The sequence below is a fragment of the Boleophthalmus pectinirostris genome, unplaced genomic scaffold, assembly GCF_026225935.1.
Source record: "Boleophthalmus pectinirostris isolate CB_2022bp ecotype Guang Dong unplaced genomic scaffold, ASM2622593v1 HiC_scaffold_2, whole genome shotgun sequence".
NCBI lineage: Eukaryota > Metazoa > Chordata > Actinopteri > Gobiiformes > Gobiidae > Boleophthalmus > Boleophthalmus pectinirostris.
Window position 1 is genome coordinate 21,874,720 of NW_026571152.1, and position 20,608 is coordinate 21,895,327.

Genomic DNA, 20,608 nt, shown 5'->3' on the forward strand with positions numbered 1-20,608 from the left:
AGACTTAAACTTAGATGAAATTTATTGATCCACAAGGGAAATTATTTGGACACAGTGGCTCACACATCACAATATATTATAATAACAATTAATGCAAAATATAAATAGAAATAATAAATTCAGAATAAGTAGCAAAATAACAAGAGACTGGAGTCAAGGAAGGCATAATTATATGAATGCATATACAAGTAAAAAGTAATATCTCTCAGCTATATACAATAGGTCGTAAGGAGAAAACAGCGCAAACCAAAGATGAAATAGTGATTGACGTGACAGAAAGTTCTGTCATTTTGTCTATTACATAAGGGTGAGTTATTGTACAGTTATATGGAATGAATGTAGTTTTTTTTTTTTTTTTTTGTTAGTATACATCTGCATGGCTTGTCAGTAACATAACATTTTTGAAGTTTGAGGCTAACTCTATGTTTAGATCAGACACTACTGGTCAAAAATGAAGTACAGTAGCTACAATTTAATGGGAAACCAGATCATTTTGTAACTATCCTCTCTCAATGTAGTGTCACCATCAGAAAGATTCTAACGGCTAATCTAATGCATGGTGGAAAACAACAAACTTCCTGCCAATTATTACTTCATACTGGTTCTGATCATTGCGGATACAAGCTGTCAACTCATTCAAAACAATGTCATATTTGCCGTTATTAGTCATTGTCAACAATAGACTTCAATAGCATTAGCTTCATAACAATAAACGCACAAAACTTTTCCCCTTTTGCACGTCTTGTCAATAAAGATGCAGCCTGCTGAGTTGACTTAAGGCTAGCCTCTGTCTGCATGTCTCCTTGAATGAATAGCTTGTGGTTTGCCTGAGCTTGGACATGTTTACTCTGGCACTTTGCCATGTTTTATTGCCTGTAGTGTACTATGCTTTACTCCCTGATGCTACTCATTAATTTGACTGATGATATAATGGAGTTAGACATTGAGTTCCTATTGGATTAAGGAGATCCAGTTGACTGTACTTTGTGTATTTAAGGCTTTACTGAAGCACTTGCTGAGTATTTAGTTTTTTCAGTTTGCTCACAGGTGGAAATCAAGGGCTTTTAGTTTTAAACAAGTAAGCCTGTATGACCTTTTGACTTGTGGTTAATTTAGGGTGTGGTAATAATAGGTACTGGAGTGGTTCTACCAGATGACATAATAAACGATGTATTAGTTGCAACAAGTACTTGATTATTGTACTTAATACCGCAACACTCAATGTATTTCTAAGTATGGGGTAGGCCTGTAATTACTGTTAAATAATAAGTACTATGACGTGTTCAGTGATACCTGGAACAATTTATTTTGGGGTTTAATATTTTATCATGTATACATTTTCTTTGGACTTTTGGAAAATTCTTGGATATTTTTTGGCTATACGAGAAGTAAGCTACTGTTTATTTATTGCTCCCCACATTTTTAACAGTATTGTAGATTTAGTTTAGTAGTTTTTGTGCTTTTAGAGTAGTTTGTGTTTTGTCTTGGATTATTGTGTCTGTTGCATAAATTAGTTTCAATATTCTTTATTGTCCATATTTACTTCAACGATATTTTGTACTTCAAAATTTGTTCTTGTGACAGGTCTAGTATGGGGTTGGTGAATACTTATTTCTTAATCGAAGTTGCAATAGATTTTTTATATTATTATTTTTTTCACAAGACATCTTCCACATCTGTTCACGCCTTTCATGTCCACACTTAATCCGTTAAGACTTTTTATTTACTCAGGATTTAAATTTCGCATAAAAACTCAGTCTGGTTTATCGCTGTTTGCAGTTTGCAGTGTTGCAGGACTATTCTAAAGAAAAACCCGGTGCCATTGGTCTGCTGCACGAAGACCGCACCAAGCACTGCTCTGCCAACAGTGGCTCCAGTAATTATAGACCAGTGCTGTGGTAAGCATGAAACCAACCCCACCATTTCAGTCCTGGTATTTGCTCTTTTCAGTAAAACGCTGTTATTTTTGGTCCACTCCTGTGCGTTTGTAGTGCAGCTGGAGGGAGGGGAAGTTTTGCAGTTGAGTGGACATCCAGTGAGTGAATAAAAGCAGTTCTAGTAGCCCAAGGATGTTGTTAACACTACAGAGACTACATTGACTTATATTCTCTTCTTGAATCTGCTGCAGGGGAAAGAATCTGGACAAATATTACAAGTCATAGGCATGTTTTCATCTTTCAAGAAAGATGAGAAGGCTATTTTTATATAATTATACTTTATTTGACACCAGTCTTTTGCTATTTTTGTGTGAGCTACTGTGTCCAAATAATTCCCCATGTGGATCAATAAAGTTTAAAGTCTAAATATAAATTATTTGAAGAGTGTATTAGGGCTGCAAGACTAATCATTTGAATGAATGTAATTAGCAAAATCGCAAAGACTGCAATTATTGAAGTACCATCATTTCCTCCACAAAAAAATAAATCTTACTCTGCACAAAAACTGCTAACCCTGTAGTTTAGTTCTGTACAGAGTATACGTTTTCTGAAATCTGATTCTTTTAGTCAATTCTTCTGGACACGTTTAAAATATGATCTTATGTATTGTATAAACAGGTTTTCTTTCTCTAAACAAGCAACAGGTGCACATGCTCTTTCCACAGAGCCAAAATCATCATCTCATTGTTTAAAAATTGCTATTGCAACTTTTTAATTGAGTATTTTCTTCTGTCAACTCCTGGTTTCTCCCCTTCCTCCCTCATCATGCATTCTCTCCTGTCTAATTTGATAAACAGACCTCAGTTGTTTTATTTATGGTTAAACTAGGCTGTAATTTAAAAAAAAATATATATATCAAATTTGAGTTCAGATTGGGTTCAGATTTTCTTCTCGTGTCAGCCGCTCTTCCCCTCATATACAGTGGCAGTATTCACTCTTCTCCCACAGAGCAGCCCTGACAGCACTTAATCTGCACGTGATATGAAGCCTATTGATTTGTATGGGGATGTATAAAAGTGATGGATGCCGTTGAACTGCCTGCCTTGCCATTATCAGATGATACTGAACAAACAAAATTATAATTGGCAATTAACCACAGCTATTACTGTTAATCATTTCTGCCTGGAGTTTATTGACCCTCTGGGCTGTTCAGATTATAAACATTGTGGTCAGTGTATGCTCTGTGCTATTATAAAAGGAAGCCCTCGCTTGCTCCTGTTTTTGAGACTGGGCTAATTACAAAGGCTGGAGGTAGCTGTGGGCCTCTCAAATTGGACTGTAGAGCTTGGGTGGCATATTTTGTAACTCCTTATTCTGTATGTAGGATGGTATGTAATATTATTAGGGTTTTGCGTTTGCGAGTTGGGATTTTGATTTCCAAGCCTAATAAAGTTATACAAACCAATTTCGGCAAAGGTGGTGTTGTGTAAAATGTAAACAAAAACTAAAAAGATTGCATGAGTTGTATTCTACTTAAAGGGACAGTTCAGAATTTTGGACATAGGGCCTCATTTCCTGTGGAGATGTGTGGAGAAGCTTTTTTAAATATTCCATTCAGTCCTTGTATTTGCAGGTCACTGGTGTTAGGCTAGGCATGTCAATAGCCATAGTTAGCCTGCCACTAAAAACAGTTTTACCCACTCCACAAAACATCTGAGGCAAATCTATTATTACGCTAGACTATCAATGTAAATGTCTGTGTTGTATGTGACATTTTTTGTTGGGGGTCTGACTACTGCTTGTCTCCATGGGTACGGTATTGCTTTGCCTGGAATCCTCCACTAAACAGCTTTAACCTTATCTATCTTGTATGTATTCAATTATAGGTGTTAGTATTTAAAGAAAAAACACACAGAGTGGGGTTGCCTTTCCACAGATCTAACCTGTTACTTGGCCTGGTTTGTTGCCTGGTTGTCTCCATGGGAATAGATATGTTTAATGCCATACTGCAGAACTTTCCATGTAAAGCAGTAAAATCTCCATGGAGACAAACGTGCCAGACTTTCCACTAGAAAAGTTGCATAGTCCACCTTTATGATTTACATTCAATAACCTGTTCTCACACTATTAACAACTCAATACTAACTTCTTTTCTCTTTCTTGTGTTCAGTCACAATGAACGGAAGGTGACCTGCAAGCATCCTGTCTCCGGTGTCCCCTCTCAAGACAACTGCATCTTTGTCGTCAGCGAACAGTAAGTCTCTGTTAGAATGCCACTGGTTGACATTTCTTGCTGTCTGGTTTGTTGTTGTGTAGGAGCTGTTACATAAGTTCATGTCCATCTCTGTACAAGTTGCATGTATTAAAGATGCTGTATTATGCAAAATCAACTCTATGAGCTTTTAGCCATGTTTGAATGTTGTTACCTCATCAAAAGCATACCTGGAGTTGTGTTTTGTTTGAGTAACCCTTTATTATTAGTCTATCTACATTTCCGAAGCTCAAAATGCTCTGTCCTACCATGGGATGTCATGAAGCGGTAGTTTTCAAGTTCACAGCTACTATTGACCTTTAGTTCAGTAGAAATGGGCAATTCCAGCTCAGAAACTATCCAAATGACTCTAGTGAGTTTAAAAACACAGTAGAGCACTTCTTTTCACAAGATGTAACGCAGTGTTTTCTGTTTGAGAGAAAAACTCAGCATATATATGCAAGGTTTGTGTGTTAAACATGTGTGAATGAAGCAAAACACAATTCCAGGTACGTTTACAATGAGGAAACAACATTATAACGCAGATCAGAAAATAGCACGATATGGACCTTTTAAAGTGTTTTTAAATTTATTGCCTATTACAATGTACAGTAAGTCCGAATACCCGCCGATGTTTCGAAATGTCAGTATTTTGAAATAGGATTGACAAGTCGTGCACATACCAGAGTCGACAATACGCACAGCCGTGCCTGCACTAAGCCTGTCATTGTCTCCGGTGTGCTACAGCTCGTGGGAATGCGATGATTCATGGATGTTTCTGTTTTGTGACCTTCTGCGGAGTTCAGAGCCTGTTCATTTGTCATAAACACATAGAGAGTATATGTCAAGAGTCCGTCCCCTACAACTCCTTCTGGACCATGTGATCGGTGTGTTGTGGCTGTCACATGGTCTCCCACATGACCCCGAGGAGCCCAAGCACACGTCAGATGGACTTATGTGCAATAAACAGGGTGTCACTACATTTCTGTCAGCCAGGGCTGCTCTATATGGAATAACTTGTACTGTGGAGAATATTGTGGTATCAGTCTAACTTAAAGGTCCTACATTACGTAAAAATGGACTGTTGTGACCTTTAAGCCATGTTATAATGTTGTTGTCTCCTCAAAAAGTTCTGTTTTGTTTAATCGTTTATTAGGCTGTACACCTCCGAAGCTCAGAATGCTCTGTTCCACCTTGTGATGTCATGAACTGGTAGTTTTGAAGTTAAGACCTTTTATTCAGTAGAGGTGGGCAATTCATGGCTGAAATCATCCAAATGATTTTAGTGAAGGTTATGGTGTTTAAAAACACAGTGGAGCACTATCTATATTACCACATCACATCACAAAGTGGAACTGAGTGTTTTCTGTTTGATAGAAGAACTCAGCGTAAATATGCAGGGTCTGTGTTTGTCGAACATGTGTGAATGAAACAAGACGCAGCTCCGTATGTTTCTGATGAGGAAACAACAATTTTAACATAGATCAGGAAATAGTGTAATATAGGCCCTTTAAATGTGTTCTGTGTTTCTGGAGAAGTTTTTGTCTTCTACTTGTCTCCATTTGGGCTGAAGGACTTGGGCCATTAGGGTTAGGACTGAAGAATTTCTTGGTCAACTAAAGACATGTCCTGTTGATTGATTAGTCAACTAATAAGTCTATGATGTATCTCAAAGCATCTGCCTCCAACTGCACTCATATGACTGTGCAGAAGATCATTCAAAAACAACAATTTATACAGAAAAGAAACAATATGAAGACAGATTAAACTTGTGACTCATGAGTTTAATCTTTTTATAAATAAACACCAAATCTTCAGTTTACTCACTTACTCACTAACTTCTCACCATCAATTGACTAAACAAGTGTGCCTTGAATATTCCAATGTATAGCATTGAAAATCTGTCTCCATGGTAACACCATCAAGTAGTTATGGGTAAGATCTGTGGAGAGATGATAACACAGGGGGAAAAAAAACAAAACAAAAAAAAAACTGAAATTGAATAAATGCAAGAATTAAGTTTAGTGCCAAACGGTAGAACACCTATGTGCACCTATAAAATTCTTATTTATCTGTAGGCTAAAGTGCAAGTCTTTGTTTAGTTAGAATACATTCACCCTTCACATACACCACTTCAAATTTTGGATTAGACCTTGGCTAAACTAGGACTAGCACATGACCAAACCTAGTCCATATTAGGATTACTGTGCTTACTCAAGGACCAAATCAACTATGAATGACTTTAAAGGCTGGGCAATATTGTGATCTGATCCGTGATGATTTGTGGTTTGATGATATCATTGTGATTCAGTGATTTTCTGTTTAATGCAGCTCTCAGCTCAAAACAGACACCTCTCCCCACCCACTCGTCTTATCCTCCCTCAGGCTCTGAATGAGTGACAGGTGGATGTAACATTTTAAAGTCAATATACTGAAAGAAAGTACACAACTGCTCCTTTATGTATTTATACTACATCCATCATTGTAAATCACATTGCCTGATATTTAAAGCCACAGTATGGAACTTTCTGGCAGTGGTCCGTCAAATGCGTGATTCCATGGGAAAAGTCAGACTACACTTTGTAAAATTCTCCCTAGAGATAAATAAATTCTTTCCCATACTGTGGAATATTATAGGCAAAGGAACAACATGTACATGGAAGCAGGCAGGAGGAGCACCCTCTCCAGGCCAAATAATAGTTAGGTTTGTGAAGGTGCAAGCCTGCTTAGAGTAAGGACACATGTTTTTTAATGCAATACACACAACCTAACTGTGACTTTAACTTCTTAGGTTCTTTTTAAAGACATTGGCCTAACTGTGACTTTAATGCAATCAGTAGCTCTAGCTGGTCCCAGACTCTGGAACAGCCTTCCTCTGGGCATTAGAACAGCCCAATCTTTAAATATTTTTAAAATCTTTGTTGAAAACTCATTTGTATGTACTGGCTTTTAAAACAATCTGAGCGGGACATTTGTATTGTATTGTTTTATTGTGTTTTAAATGTATTAGCTTGCACTTTATATTACCTTTGTACAGCACTTTGGGCAACTGTGGTTGTTTTTAAATGTGCTTTTTAAACAAACTTGACTTGGCTTGACTTTCCAAAAATACCCTCTGTTGAAACCCTATTGCTCTGGTTTAGCCAGTTACAAAATATTGTGTGACAATGGCAAAACCAACACCCACTTTCAGTCACAGTGTAGTCGAATAAGCTGAATCTTTTTGACAATGAAATTTTAACTGACTGTGACAAAGAATAATACACATTTTATTTAATCACCCGCCAATTTCACAATGACAATAATAACGCAATATATTCTGCAGCCCTTCTGTCAACACAGCTCACACTATGTACACTGCTGTCACTTATCCTCTTTACCAACGAGTGCTAATTGAAATCTTGTGTGAATTTCAGCCTCAGATGCTAATTCCGTGGCGACAGTCCAATAAACAGCACTATAAAGTTTCCCAATAAACACTTTAGATGGTAATCCAGTGCTTAATGTGTAGCAGAGAGGCTGTTAGCTGCAGTCAGCGCGTACTTTTGCACAGAACAGCAGATCGGTTCAGCTCGGGTTGTGCATGAGGCGCTACACTGCACTCTCCTGACACATTCCTCCCCTCCCTGTGTTACTCTCACATCTCTGCCGGATTCACACAGACGCAGGCACAAAAATGACTCGCAAAAAATATCTCTCATAAGGCCACTGCAAATGGATGCAGTCTTTCTGGAGGTAATTGAGGTAAAAGTTGCTAAATAAGATGACATTTTTGAGGAAAAGTAAAAGAGATTACATAGGCTTTCGTGCTGAATGATTCATCTTGGGTTTCTTTTGGGTGGCTTTCCTTGGCATAATAGCAGCAGGTTTAGACTAGTTTTAAGGGTACATTGTGTAACTTTTCTGGTGGAGAGTCCATCATATGCTTTTCTCCATGGAGATGTTATTGTTTCATCAGGAATGTTTTACAGTATAGAACTAAACCTTTCTATCTACATGGAGACTAAACCAGAATGCCTGTTTTTCTAGCAATATTTGACCAATAAAACCACTTGTAATTAATAAATGTAAGGTAGAATCATACTGTGGAACATTCCCGGCAGAGCAATGACATATCCATAGAAACAAGCAGATGACAGACTTCCAAACAAAAAGTTGGAAACACACAACAAGTGATTTGTGTAGATCTTGTAGTCAGTTATTTATTTTCATGAGCCTAAGCAAAAGTATTATGGCTGATGTCAAATTGCAGACCATTTGTGTGGTAAAAGGTTTTATTTGAATATATAAAAGTAGTACATTTTTTATTCATAAAGTCATTTTACTGGCCTGTCGCAGTGAGTCTGCCCTGTGAATGGGTGGGATGTATCATTGGGCGTGAACATTTGGATGAGAAGTTGCGAAAAGCCAGTAATTTTCAGTATTAATTTTATGAACCGACTTTTAATTATTTCCATTTAACACAAAGAATAAAACAATTACTTGACATGACTGAATCTCAGTTAGAGGGCCCATATTACTCCATTTTCTGAGCTATGTTATATTGTAATTTCCTCATCAGAAACATACCTGGAGTTGTGTTTTGTTTCATCATCACAAACTATGCATATTTAGGGAGAAAGCACTTTGTTCCATGTTGTGATGACATGAGGTAACAGAGGAAGGGCTCCATTGTGTTAAATTGTGTTGTTTAAACTCTGTACACCCTCACTGAAATCATTTGGATAACTTCAGCAGTGGAATTACTCATTTTTACTGAACAAAAGGTAAAAGGTAGCTGCTAACATGAAAACTGATATTACAAGATGGAACAAGGTGAAGCTTTGGAGATATGGACAAACTAATACTAAAGGGTTACTCAAACATATGTGAATGAAACAAAACACAATTCCAGTTCCAGATATGCTTCTGAGGAGGTAACAGCATCCCTACATGGTTTAAAGCTCACAAGAGTCAGGTTTATGTTATATAGGACCTTTACATTTAGATTAATTGCAGAGCCCTGTATGGACCATGACTAAGACTCATGTGTAAACAGTGTGTATTTGTGGATTTGTCAGTGGTGGAAAGTGGTTTTCATTAAAGACTAGAGGGCAGGCCGTGAACCACGAACTAAAAAATCCCCATTTTAGGCTCCATTGGTCTGTCTGTTCAAGTGTACCAGTGGTTCTCTAACTGTTGGCACCGTCTCAAAACCATCTTAGAAAACAATTATTCTTCAAGACTGATAAACTAAATCATATTCAGGTATCAACTAGGACTTAACCAGGTCTAATCCAATTTTCAACAAAGTTCCCTTTATAATACTATTGATGGAAACTAGTTACAATCAGCCTTGACCCAGACTTATAATCTTCTTACTAATCTTCTTTCACTGCACAAATGATCACAATCAGATCAAAATTGCATTTGAGTTGAGTTGCGACCTCAGTCCTTTCTCAAATGTGAATACTCCTACTCTATATTCTACCTTTTAAACATATATAATAATACTGATCAAAAAGGTCACAATTCAGTTTGTTCTGTCCAAAGTCATGCCTCTATATATTTCAGTATCGGTCAGTATTTATTGTGTGTTAATTTTCTTTGGACTATTGTGAAATTTGTATTTTTTGGCTATGCTATTTGACCCGTAACAGGTTGAATCAATAACATCTATGACTCATTACAAATGCAGACTAAGTACTAAAGTTTTTCATTCTGTTGTTTATTTATTGCAGCTCATGATTTTTAACAACATTGTACATTTAGAATTGTTTTTGTGGTTTAAATCTGCTCTTGGGTTATTGTGTCATTAACAAAAATTTGTTTCAGTATTATTGTTTATCATCTTTATTTACTTCAGCAATATATTGCAAAATTTTCTTTCCAGTATTAAAGGTCCTATGTTACGTTATTTTCTGATTTATGTAAAAATTTTCTTTCCTCATCAAAAACCTACAGTTATATTTTGTTTCATTCACACATGTTTAACACACAGTCTCTTCTCTCCACCTTGTGATGTCATGTGGTAATACAGGAAGTGCTCCCCTGTGTTTATAAACTCCATACACCTTCACTAGAATCTTTTGGATGATTTCAGCCCTGCAATTGCCAATCTCTAATAAACAAAAGCTAAAAGGTAGCTGTTAACTTGACTGTTTCAGCTACGTTTTGAGCTTTGGAGATGTCGACAGACTAATAAATCAGGATCACTCTCATCATGTGTGAATGAAACAAAACACTATTCTAAGCATGTTTTTGATGAGGTAACAACATTCTAACATGGCTAAAAGCTCAATTTTGTGTAATATAGGACCTTTAACTGCAGGTTCGATTGCTCTTGGGCCTGTCCCACCCTGCTGCTGATACATGGTGGTATGTGAGGCATTGCTCGAGTCATGCCTGGGCCTCAGCTCTGACATGTGGCTTCAGTCTCTGCCAGGCTCAGCTCCCTCCATGTGTCTGAACCTATTTTCAGCTGCAGCACGGTCATGTGGAAGCTGACAGGAAGAATTGAACAGCTAACGCACGCTGCGAACATGTTTGTGGCATGGACTAGTACACATGTGTATATGAAGTGACATTCTGTACCCGGCGTTACTTTTAAGAGGTGTCAAAAATGCTGTTAACCAGTGTGTTAATATAGATTTGTGTTGTTGGTGACGTTTTGGTAAAGGTCAATAATGAACAAGATCACTATTTCGAAGGCCTGTCATCATAATTACTATACCGACTTATTGTTCAATACATGATTGATGGAACAATAATTTGTGAGGGTCAGTATTTATCGTGGGGACTTTTTCTTTGTACATGTGGGAAAATTTAGGTTAATTTTGGTAGAGAGAAGTTTGAGCTGCATATGATTGAATAAATAAGTTCTATGTCTTATTATAGACAAACTAACTACCTAAGTCTTTATTTTTTACAATATTGTACTTTAAGAATACTTTTTGGGGATAATATGGTTTGCCTGTAGCACACCAACGAAAAACACTTTCATTTTGTGTTTCTCTGATGACTTACAGCCACAGGCATTGGTCTAGAGTGGGGTCTCCAACCTTTTTCCACCGGTGAGCTACCTTCACAAAACAAAAATGCCAGAGAGCTATTCATTTTAATGGCCGCAAGAAATTGAGATGATTATAAGAAAGAGGGCAAGCCTTTGGGTACACTTAGGTGCCTATAAAACATAAGAAATGTGCCTTGGCAAGTATTGCACAGTGATATGTAAAATTAACCCTTTTATAGCCCTCATAGTCATCCTCTAGTTCACTCACACTTTTTTGCAGCAGACTATACTAAATATTTCAACATGTCTGCCTCTAGAGTTTTAGAAGTTTATACACTGGCAGAATTTGATGGCAGAGTTTTTCTTTTTTTAACATAATGTTGCCAATACTTCAACTGAAATATTTCTAAATTCTTCAACAACAGTTTTGTTTTTCCTCTGTTTCTCAGAGTAAATTGTGGGAAAGCGTTACCTTCAGGCCAAAACAGGTAATGTGAATGTACAGTGTGTTGTCAGACTGTCTGTTATCACAGTCATTGTTCCACAGTCCGTGTTTTGACTTGTGGTTTGCCCTGTAGCCTCCTGTGATGCATTTCAGATGTGTGAGTTTGGATTCAGTTGTATTCTGTGAATGTAACTAAGATTTGTGAACTTGTGTCTTTTTTTGTTTTTGTTATATTCTTTCTCTTCCACTCAGGTGCATGTCAATGTACTCACTGTCACTGTACTTTGTCTTTTGTTATTGTAAAGGGATAAAAAATCTCACCTCCGATTAACAGAGTTTTGTGATGCTTAAATGTATGTTTTTTGATTATTTTTACCAAAATGTGTACACAACTCTTTTATTTACTGTGTACAATTGTATTTTTTTATTTTGAATTCATGATAGAGCAGTGTATATTGTGCCTCCAGTCATTTTGACTATCCGCCTACACTACAATAGTCTTCAGGAGAAACAAGTCAGGATGCACTGACATGCCTATTGAAGATGGTACAACTCTGTGGGTTAAACCACTCCCAGCTTTGTACCTTCCATAGCTCTGTTTATAGGGCATGGTGATATGAAAATATGCAATTCTCATATTGTGATTTTTAGTCAATGTAGCCACAATACAGACACTTTTACCCACCCACTCCTCAAATTACCCAGCCTGTGTAATGCTCTGAGTGAGTGACTGGTGGATTTAAAGAGGCCTATTGTGTTTGTGTCTGCTGTATAGTTATAATCTATGACACCCGTGATTGAATGTTTTTTCATTTTGACATATACTAATTAATGCCGACTTTTGCATTAGAAAACCGAGGTTGCCCAATGGGAGTTGTGTCTCATTTCTCACTGATGGATAGCTGCAGATCACGGTAGCAAACAGCAAATTTTTGGTAATTTTGACAAAATGGCTACTAAACCTATCCTACATGTATCAAAAATTAGGAAAGTAAATACGTAGCAGTGGCCGTATATCAGTGGCGTATACAAAAGAAGCGATTAAAGATTGCTCAAACATGCACAAATTACTCCAAATACAACTTTGAGTGAGTAAATAGGGGAAACAACTATAACATGGTTAAAAGCTGTAATATTTCATAATAGGTCCACTTTAAACAGTGAAGTGTAAACTCTCAGAAGCAGCAGATGGCTTACTCCTAAATGGCATATAAAAAGATATTACCTGCATGAATTGTGATAAACTGATGTTATGATCTCAGTTTAAAAAAATCCTGATATGGTGTTTTTGGCATTGCATATACCCCGAAAGCACAACAAAGCCTGAAACTGTATTCTCTAATGTTGAAAAAAGGCTGCTACAAATATTTTGCTCTTTTTATTAAGAACATTTTGTATTGTGGACTGGTTCGGGAATGAAAACAAGGCTCAAAAAACACCAAAACAGGGCCTGAGGAAGGTTGGTCTGAGGATGCCCATTTTCGTCACTTCATAATTAATCAACCCTGCATAGACTCCCCAACAGTAAAACGGACACCACAGTCTGAGAACCACTATAGTTTACGTAAGGTTTCCTCTTCTATTCTAAGTTGTGGTGAAAGTGTTTGGTTGGCAGGTGCTGGGCCTAAAGCAGAGTCAGTTCTTTAAAATAGAGTCCTTATTGTTAGCACAGATATTTCACATGTTGAAGGCACATGTGTTCTAAGGCCTCCATATATTTTTACACATAGACATACACAAAATAGACCTATGGCTCCTATTGAACAGCTGAAGCTATTCTGGTTTTCTGTTCCTGGAAGCATTTCCCCAAGCCTATGTGAAAGTCCACTGTGATTGTAAATGCCATCTTGCATTGTGACGTGAAAGTGAAAGTGTCTGACATTATATATAGATATCCTGAACACGTCAGGAACTTAGAGGCTACATAGACATACACACATTTATTTTAAGCATTAATTTGTTAAGAGCATGGTTTACATTTTATAGATTGTGAAAATAGCTGATTCTTGTTTTGTTTCAACATAATTCTTATATTGTCAAATGAGAATATCCAGTGTATTGTCCTTAATAAAACAGTATAAAGCAATCAAATAATAGTTTTAAGGTCCTTTTACTTTTTGCATGTCACTCAAACCTCAACCACAACATTTAAAAGCATTTGAGTCCATTTTATATCATCTGATTATTGTTATTAGGATAATGTTGAGATATTAATTTTAGTCACTGTCACCACCCCAATGATTTAACATAAATACATAGTATTAAAGACACTTATCATGGTTTTGAGCATTCTGTATATAAGTGTTAGTTTAGTTAGTTTGTATGTGACTTTATTGGCCCATGTGCACTTTCTATAACACACCGCAGGGCTAAACAATGTGCTTACTCCCAGTCCTCTTCACTCAGCCTATCGATTATCAGATTCACACTAATTATCACAAATCCCACTGAGAGCCCTAGCTCACAGACCGATGTGGGAAATAGTCTTTTAGCCAAATAGAGCATTAAAACCCCCTCCTTTGTCCCCCAGCCCCCTTTGCCATGCCCAGGTCAAGTATAGTGACGACAAACCCACATTGATTACACTTCACATAGGATTTGGCTTGTCACTGGTACTGCTGTGGACCCCATTACCTGATCAGAATCTCGATATTCACTTATCTACCTCGTCAAGCTGCTTATACGTGAAAATACACAAACAGATATTGCAGCGGTCAGCAATGTTGTAATTTGGGTTGTACCGATCCAACTTTTTCAGTTCCTATAAATGAAAATTCAGACATTATGATATTTTCTGTGCTAACTATGATCAGTAAATAGTTTTATTCCATCAATATGTTCAACCAGGATACCGTCTGAACTGATATTTGGAAGCTGGTGCATCCCTAGTTGTAACAGGAAGGAATGGAGTTAGATTTTTCAAGTTGCAGCACAAAGTACAGTTTAAAGTATCACACGACTAGACAAAGGATGCTTAGTTCCTTAGAAACATCTGTTGCCAGTCACTCTATGGCGCATTTATTTACAAGGGGATTTTTTTAGTCATCAAATTACATTGTCTGTGTTGTGAGGGACAAGCTTCTGCATGAATGCTAACCACCCTACCTCCATACCTCTCATAAAAGTTAAAATTATAGCATCTGGAATACTCTGGAATATATGGATGTATTTGGGTGGTGACATGCAATTGGCTGCACGATAGGAGAAAAGATGTACAATGTTCAATAACTGTAAAATCAAACTTAAAACAAGACTAAACCAGGATTAAACAAGGCAAAATTGGGGCTAAATAGATGTTACATTTTGTTGTATAAATTGTAATTCACAGCATGTTTTCATTTCCACTCAGTATGACAACAAAAAAATTTTTAATACTGTTGTGTACCTGTGATATTTCTTTTCGTGCAGTATAAATATGGCCTTCTCTGATTATATTTCTATAATACTCTCATGATTTTTTGTGCATCTTTACCATAGAGCTCACCACTCTGCTCCTGTGCTTGTCCTTAAAGTAACAGTAGCATTTATGTCAGTTGTCCTCATTTCCACTGTGTTAGTGATAGCATTAGACCAGCGAAACCAAGTGTGTCATTGCCATTTCTGTGTTATCTTTTGTAGGAAGTGTTTTGTCTCTCGCGTCGCTGCATGGGAATGTTTGTCCAGTGTGTTGTGGACTGTGGCCTGAGCCAAGATGGCATTTTCTGTTTGTTATAATTCTCCTGCCTGAGTCTAGCAGCATGCAGTCTCAACAGTTTTATACCAACTATGCTTTGAGTTTGTCTTCTCTGAACGCTTCTGTCCTGTTTGGGCCGACCAGATGGGCTGTAATATTACACTAGAAGGGCAGATGAACCTAAAGTGAGGATAGCTGAGCACTGAATAATGAAAAGTGTTCTTGTAAAAGGCCTAAGTTTTGCTATACTGGCAATTTTGTGATTTTAACCATGCCATGATGCTGTATCCTTAATAAAGCGACACAGGAGTTAACAGACTTGTCCAGATAATGGTCAAATTCCCTTCAAGTTTAGATAAAGCCATAGTATGCAACTTTTTTGCTAAAACAGAGTAAAATAAAAGTGTTATTTTTTGTTTTTATTCCACTGAAACTTAAAAAAAAACATCTGTCCTTACTCTGAACAGGCTTGCATACTGTAATACTGTTCCCTTGGCTATAATATTTCACAGTATGGAGTAAAACAGACCTATTCTAAAAATGACATACTGTATTTTTAGCAATACCCTTTTATAACAGTCCTGTAGAAAAGTTTTAGGCTGAGATCCTATTTTCTACTACTTACTATCCTATGTTTTAGTTTGAAAATGTATGACTTTTTTGAAAAATGAGGTGGTTGAGCCATGGCTTGCGGTATAGGATCTTGGGGTCTGTCCTTGTTCACTGTCCTGTATCCCTGGATATTTCATAGATTACAGCTTACTGCAGTTTTCCCTACTCCTTTTCCCTACAGACTCCATTGTTCCTGCCCCAAAGAATATATAGGACATTTTCATAGTCTTGCAACTTCCTCCAAGTCCAAGATACATTAGCCGACCCAACATTTGTCTTTTTGTCCGAACTTTTCTAACTGCTCCTCATCTTTGAAATTACCCTGACCCATTTGCTGATCTCCTGTCACGTTGCAATATGTCAGGACGACTTAACGGACCATTTAGGGCTGCTGGAGTATTGAAAAACAGATCTGGTGTGACAAGTTCAGAGTAATTGGCTTGATTCATAGGCCCATGCTGAAACCTCATTATAACAGTAAGTTTGAACTTCAGAGATGAAATAAGGGAACAGACAATACAAGGATAGATCACTCCCTTTTAACCACTTTTATTGAGATTGTCAGATGTTGAATTGCGAGTCTATAACAGTGAGTGATCCAAGCTGCTTTTTGTTCAGCCATTTTGTGTCTTTTTCTTATCTTTAGGACTGCGGCCAAAGCACCAGCGAATGAAAGAAAACCACGTCCAGTAAGCACCATGAGCGAGGCCTCCAACTACACAGGCTCGGACCATGCCAACAGCCCGGCCGGCAAGGTGGCAGAGGGACAAAAAGAAAGGGTAAGTACAAGGAGATTGTGTAAATGTTTTTTTGATGTAAACAAATAATAATAACGAAGAATACTGTCTCCTTTCTAGCCCTCAAGACCTTCCAAGAAAATCCATAACTTTGGGAAGAGATCCAACTCTATCCGGAGAAATCCAGGTGCTCCAGTCATCAAGAAAAACTGGCTTTATAAGCAGGTGAGCGATGACCTTTAGAAACACTTTTAGTAGAGCAGACAGTAGCAGAAAATCGTGTTGTCACAATGCCAAAATTTCAAGTCAGTTTTGATACTAAAAAAGGCGATACTCAAAACTGATACCACAATCATGATAAAAATATTGTGGTCATATAAGCCTAGTATTTCTGATACCTGTACCCGAGTATCTAGTAATTAGTATCTTGGTATCCTTGGGTTGTCAAAAGCATCGAAAATCAGATACTAATCACTACTACAACTAGTATCCAAACTAGATACCCATTTGAACAAGTACTGATATTAAAAAAGACCAAAGAACTAGTATACTCCCATGAATCACTATGGAACCTACCTGGAGGACTGAGGGATTACACAAATAAAAGGAAACATTAAAAGTACTATTATTTAATCTTGAAAATCACATTATGTTGCCTAAATAAAAGTTGTTGTTTTTTTTATTATTATCGTCATGGTTTCAGAATTGGTATTGAATACTAGGGATATAATGATATCCAAATCTCTCGGTACAATATTATCACGATATGCATCTCACGGTATGATATTTATTGCAACATTTTGGAGAGGCTGATATAATTGTAGATGGGACACATTTCTGCTTTTAAAATACCTTGACAAGATTTTGGTGTGAACTATTTCTGTCAAAATCCCAAGAATTCAAGTAAAAAAACATATCTCTTCATGTTATTTTCACTGAAATGAATCATGGGATATATGTAGTTCCCTATGTTTATAAGCTGTTGCTACTGTAAAACCATGCATTTAAGCAAAGGAACTTATAATTCAATATATATTGTGACAACCCATGATATTATTGTGAGACTTGATTGAATACTAGTCCTTAGTATTGAAATTGAGAAACTTTATTATTGTGACAGTAGTACTGTATAGAAATATACATTTAATCATCATGTAAATGAGTTATGTGATAGTTATTGCAATTGTGTTAAAAGCCATAGCATCTGAATCTTTAAGTTGGACATGAGCCAGTTCAGTAATGACACTCCAGGGGCAAAACTTAGGATAAAGACCTGAAAAGTTTTGTGAATGTGGATAGAATATTTTATAAATGTAAAAGTCTCACATAAAATACGCCTTTTGGTTTACTAGTTTGGCTGTACAATATGCTTAGACCAGGTTTAATTCCTTTTTCTCCCCCAAAACAAAAAAGACCCATTTCTTGCAAGTTGCTATGTCCTCTTTTGTCTCTTGTCTCCGTTCAGTTGTCCATGCAGCCCAATAACAGTTTAAATCACCTCTCCTCTATAGCTTTATTCCCTATCTTGCTCTAAGGAGAGTGAAAAGGGGGTGCATGAGGGTGCACTTGGCCAAACTAGCCTCTCTCTCCTACTTCCTAAGAGTGACACAGGCTCATTTAGTTCTGATTTTAGCCCCTCCAGCACGGCTTTGTGGACGATGGCTTCCTTTGGTGGGGCTGCCAGCTGCTTTTTCAGTGGGGAACTCAATCAGGGGTGACGTAGATCAAGCGGAGGACTCACAAATCTGCTACGACGAAGAAAAGCTGGATTTGCACTTTTATTTTTCCGGGCCTCATTGAAAAACCTGGAAACTATTGAAGTCTTTTTGGCTGAGGAGCTGTGAGCCTGCAGCTGAGAGCTACCAGGGGGACAAGAGTGATTGATGTCATGGTGAAAGGAAGGCTCATTATTTTACCCGCCCAAATAAAGCCATATGACATTGTACAATTATTTATAGAGGAAAATGGTTAGGGATCATTTGCAATCAATTACTATGCAGTTATAGGGAATTTAATATGTGAAAGAATGCAAATATGTTGTACTTGTAGAGCTTTGATTTTACATATTAATTCATATTTAATTACTCTCATTTGTCTTGTCACATTTAAAGCAACACTATCTGCCTAACTTATTTAATTGTTAAAAACAAGATATATACACTTTTGGTGTATGTGTACTTTTTGTTTATCTACATTAAATTTATCTATCCTCCTGAAGACAAGCATGGGATGCAACTAGGCCAAGTTACAGGTCAGATCTGTCGAGACGTGACCCTGTTCACAGTAAGAACGCATAGTTTTCAAGGTATTTTTGTGTAATGAATACACGTATAGTATATAAGATAGATTTGATTAATGCTCTTCTGTGGAACTTTTGAGGCAAAGCAATAACATTTCCATGGACACAAACAGTTGAGACTGGAAAAGTTACATAGTGCGACAATACACACATTCAAGGTGGTGCCCTCTCGCTGATACACCTCCTCAGGTTCCTCCCCTGCTTTTTGGGCTCTCTCAAATCCTCCATTAAAACTGCAGCTCAAGTTTTCCAATAAAGCAGACTGGGGGAGTTAATACCCTGCTCACCGCTCGGCATCCTCTTTAAGCCCCCATGTAAAAAGCCTTTGATCCAAGCTTTTACGTAGAACATCTGAGCTACATTTTTTCAAAACAGCATTTAGAAAAGTTTTTTGAAGAAAACTGTTATTGTGTTGCATCTAATTGTTGTAATAATGGAATTATTGCAAATCAACCTGTTGCTTATAAACAATTATTCGTATTTCATATAGTTTTTTGTATTTACAGGTTTGGGTCTAACCTGTTTTATATTTGTCCCATAAAGTCATCTTATTTATGGAGCATACATTTTGCTTATTGCCTATATATCATCTTTAAGCAGTCCTTTTTCCCAATATTGTTACTTTTTAATGTTTAGAATAATACAGTAGACAACAAAGTGTGATTTTGTGCTTCCATTGTATAATCCAGGGTGCAGTGCTGTAATATTTTAGTCATTTAGTTGATTAACAAGTTGCTAGTGTCTTAGTTGACCAAATTTTAGACTGTTGAGGGCACTTAGTCTCCTCAGCAAATGATATTGTATAATGCAGGCATCTAAGTCTAACTCTGTTTTCTTTTATGTAATTGCAGGACAGTACAGGGATGAAGCTGTGGAAGAAGAGGTGGTTCGTTCTGTCCGATCTCTGTCTCTTCTACTACAGAGGTAAGTACATTTGTGTTATAATACAATGTTTAATGTGAATAAGGAACTAACTTTGTAGCTCTGCACACAACATTGTCCGTATAAAGTTTATATTTAGCTGTGGCCTTGTCCTTCCTCACAGCGGCATATTGTTTAACATGCATTTTTATAAGCTCTTGTTGACTGGACTATTGACCGATCGCTTCAGCATCTCTCATGCAGCAGTGATGTGGGGATCAAATATTGGCACAGCTGTATCTAGAGGACATCTGACAGTTCAGCACTGTTTAATATTGTACAGCAGAGGTGGAAAGTTACTCTATACTTTTACAATTAGGCCTGATAATTACTATATCGACTTCAATTCAATCTATGAAAGTTGGTACAATATATTTTGGGGCATTTATTGTGGGTACATTTTCTTTGTAAAAGTGGAGAAAATCTGGGGTATGTTTGTTGTAATACAATAAGATTTGAGCTGTAGAGGGTTGAATAAGTTGCTTCTATGCCTAATTATTGGTTCATTCTGCTGTTTATTTGTTCCAGCTCAGGCCTTTTGAATGATACGGTCTATTTAAAAAGGTTTTACTGGAATTGTCTTAAAATATTGTTATTATGTTAGTGACTTAAAATAGTTTCAGTATTGTTATATATTGCAGTATATCTCTGTAGCAAATTATATCGTCCTCCAAATTTTGTTATTGTGATAGGCCTAAGTACAACAGATGCTCTGAGCTGTTCCATTGCAATATCGTTTCATCATTTGTACTGTAAATTCTATTGTATACTTCGCCATTTATTGTTAAGTGGAAAAATCCCA

The 20,608-nt window shown here is 37.0% G+C and overlaps 1 protein-coding gene across 5 annotated transcripts in view; it reads left to right on the plus strand.

Annotated features, from left to right (window-relative positions):
- The window catches only part of plekha5 (pleckstrin homology domain containing, family A member 5), a 105,172-nt gene that overhangs the window by 55,524 nt on the left and 29,040 nt on the right, over positions 1-20,608 (plus strand). For all 5 annotated transcript variants that reach the window (XM_055155668.1, XM_055155670.1, XM_055155669.1 and 2 more), the window contains 4 exons: positions 4,048-4,131; positions 16,496-16,628; positions 16,707-16,811; positions 19,737-19,809. In XM_055155668.1, coding sequence (XP_055011643.1) covers positions 4,048-4,131; positions 16,496-16,628; positions 16,707-16,811; positions 19,737-19,809 — 395 coding nt within the window. The remainder of the gene's footprint in view (positions 1-4,047; positions 4,132-16,495; positions 16,629-16,706; positions 16,812-19,736; positions 19,810-20,608) is intronic.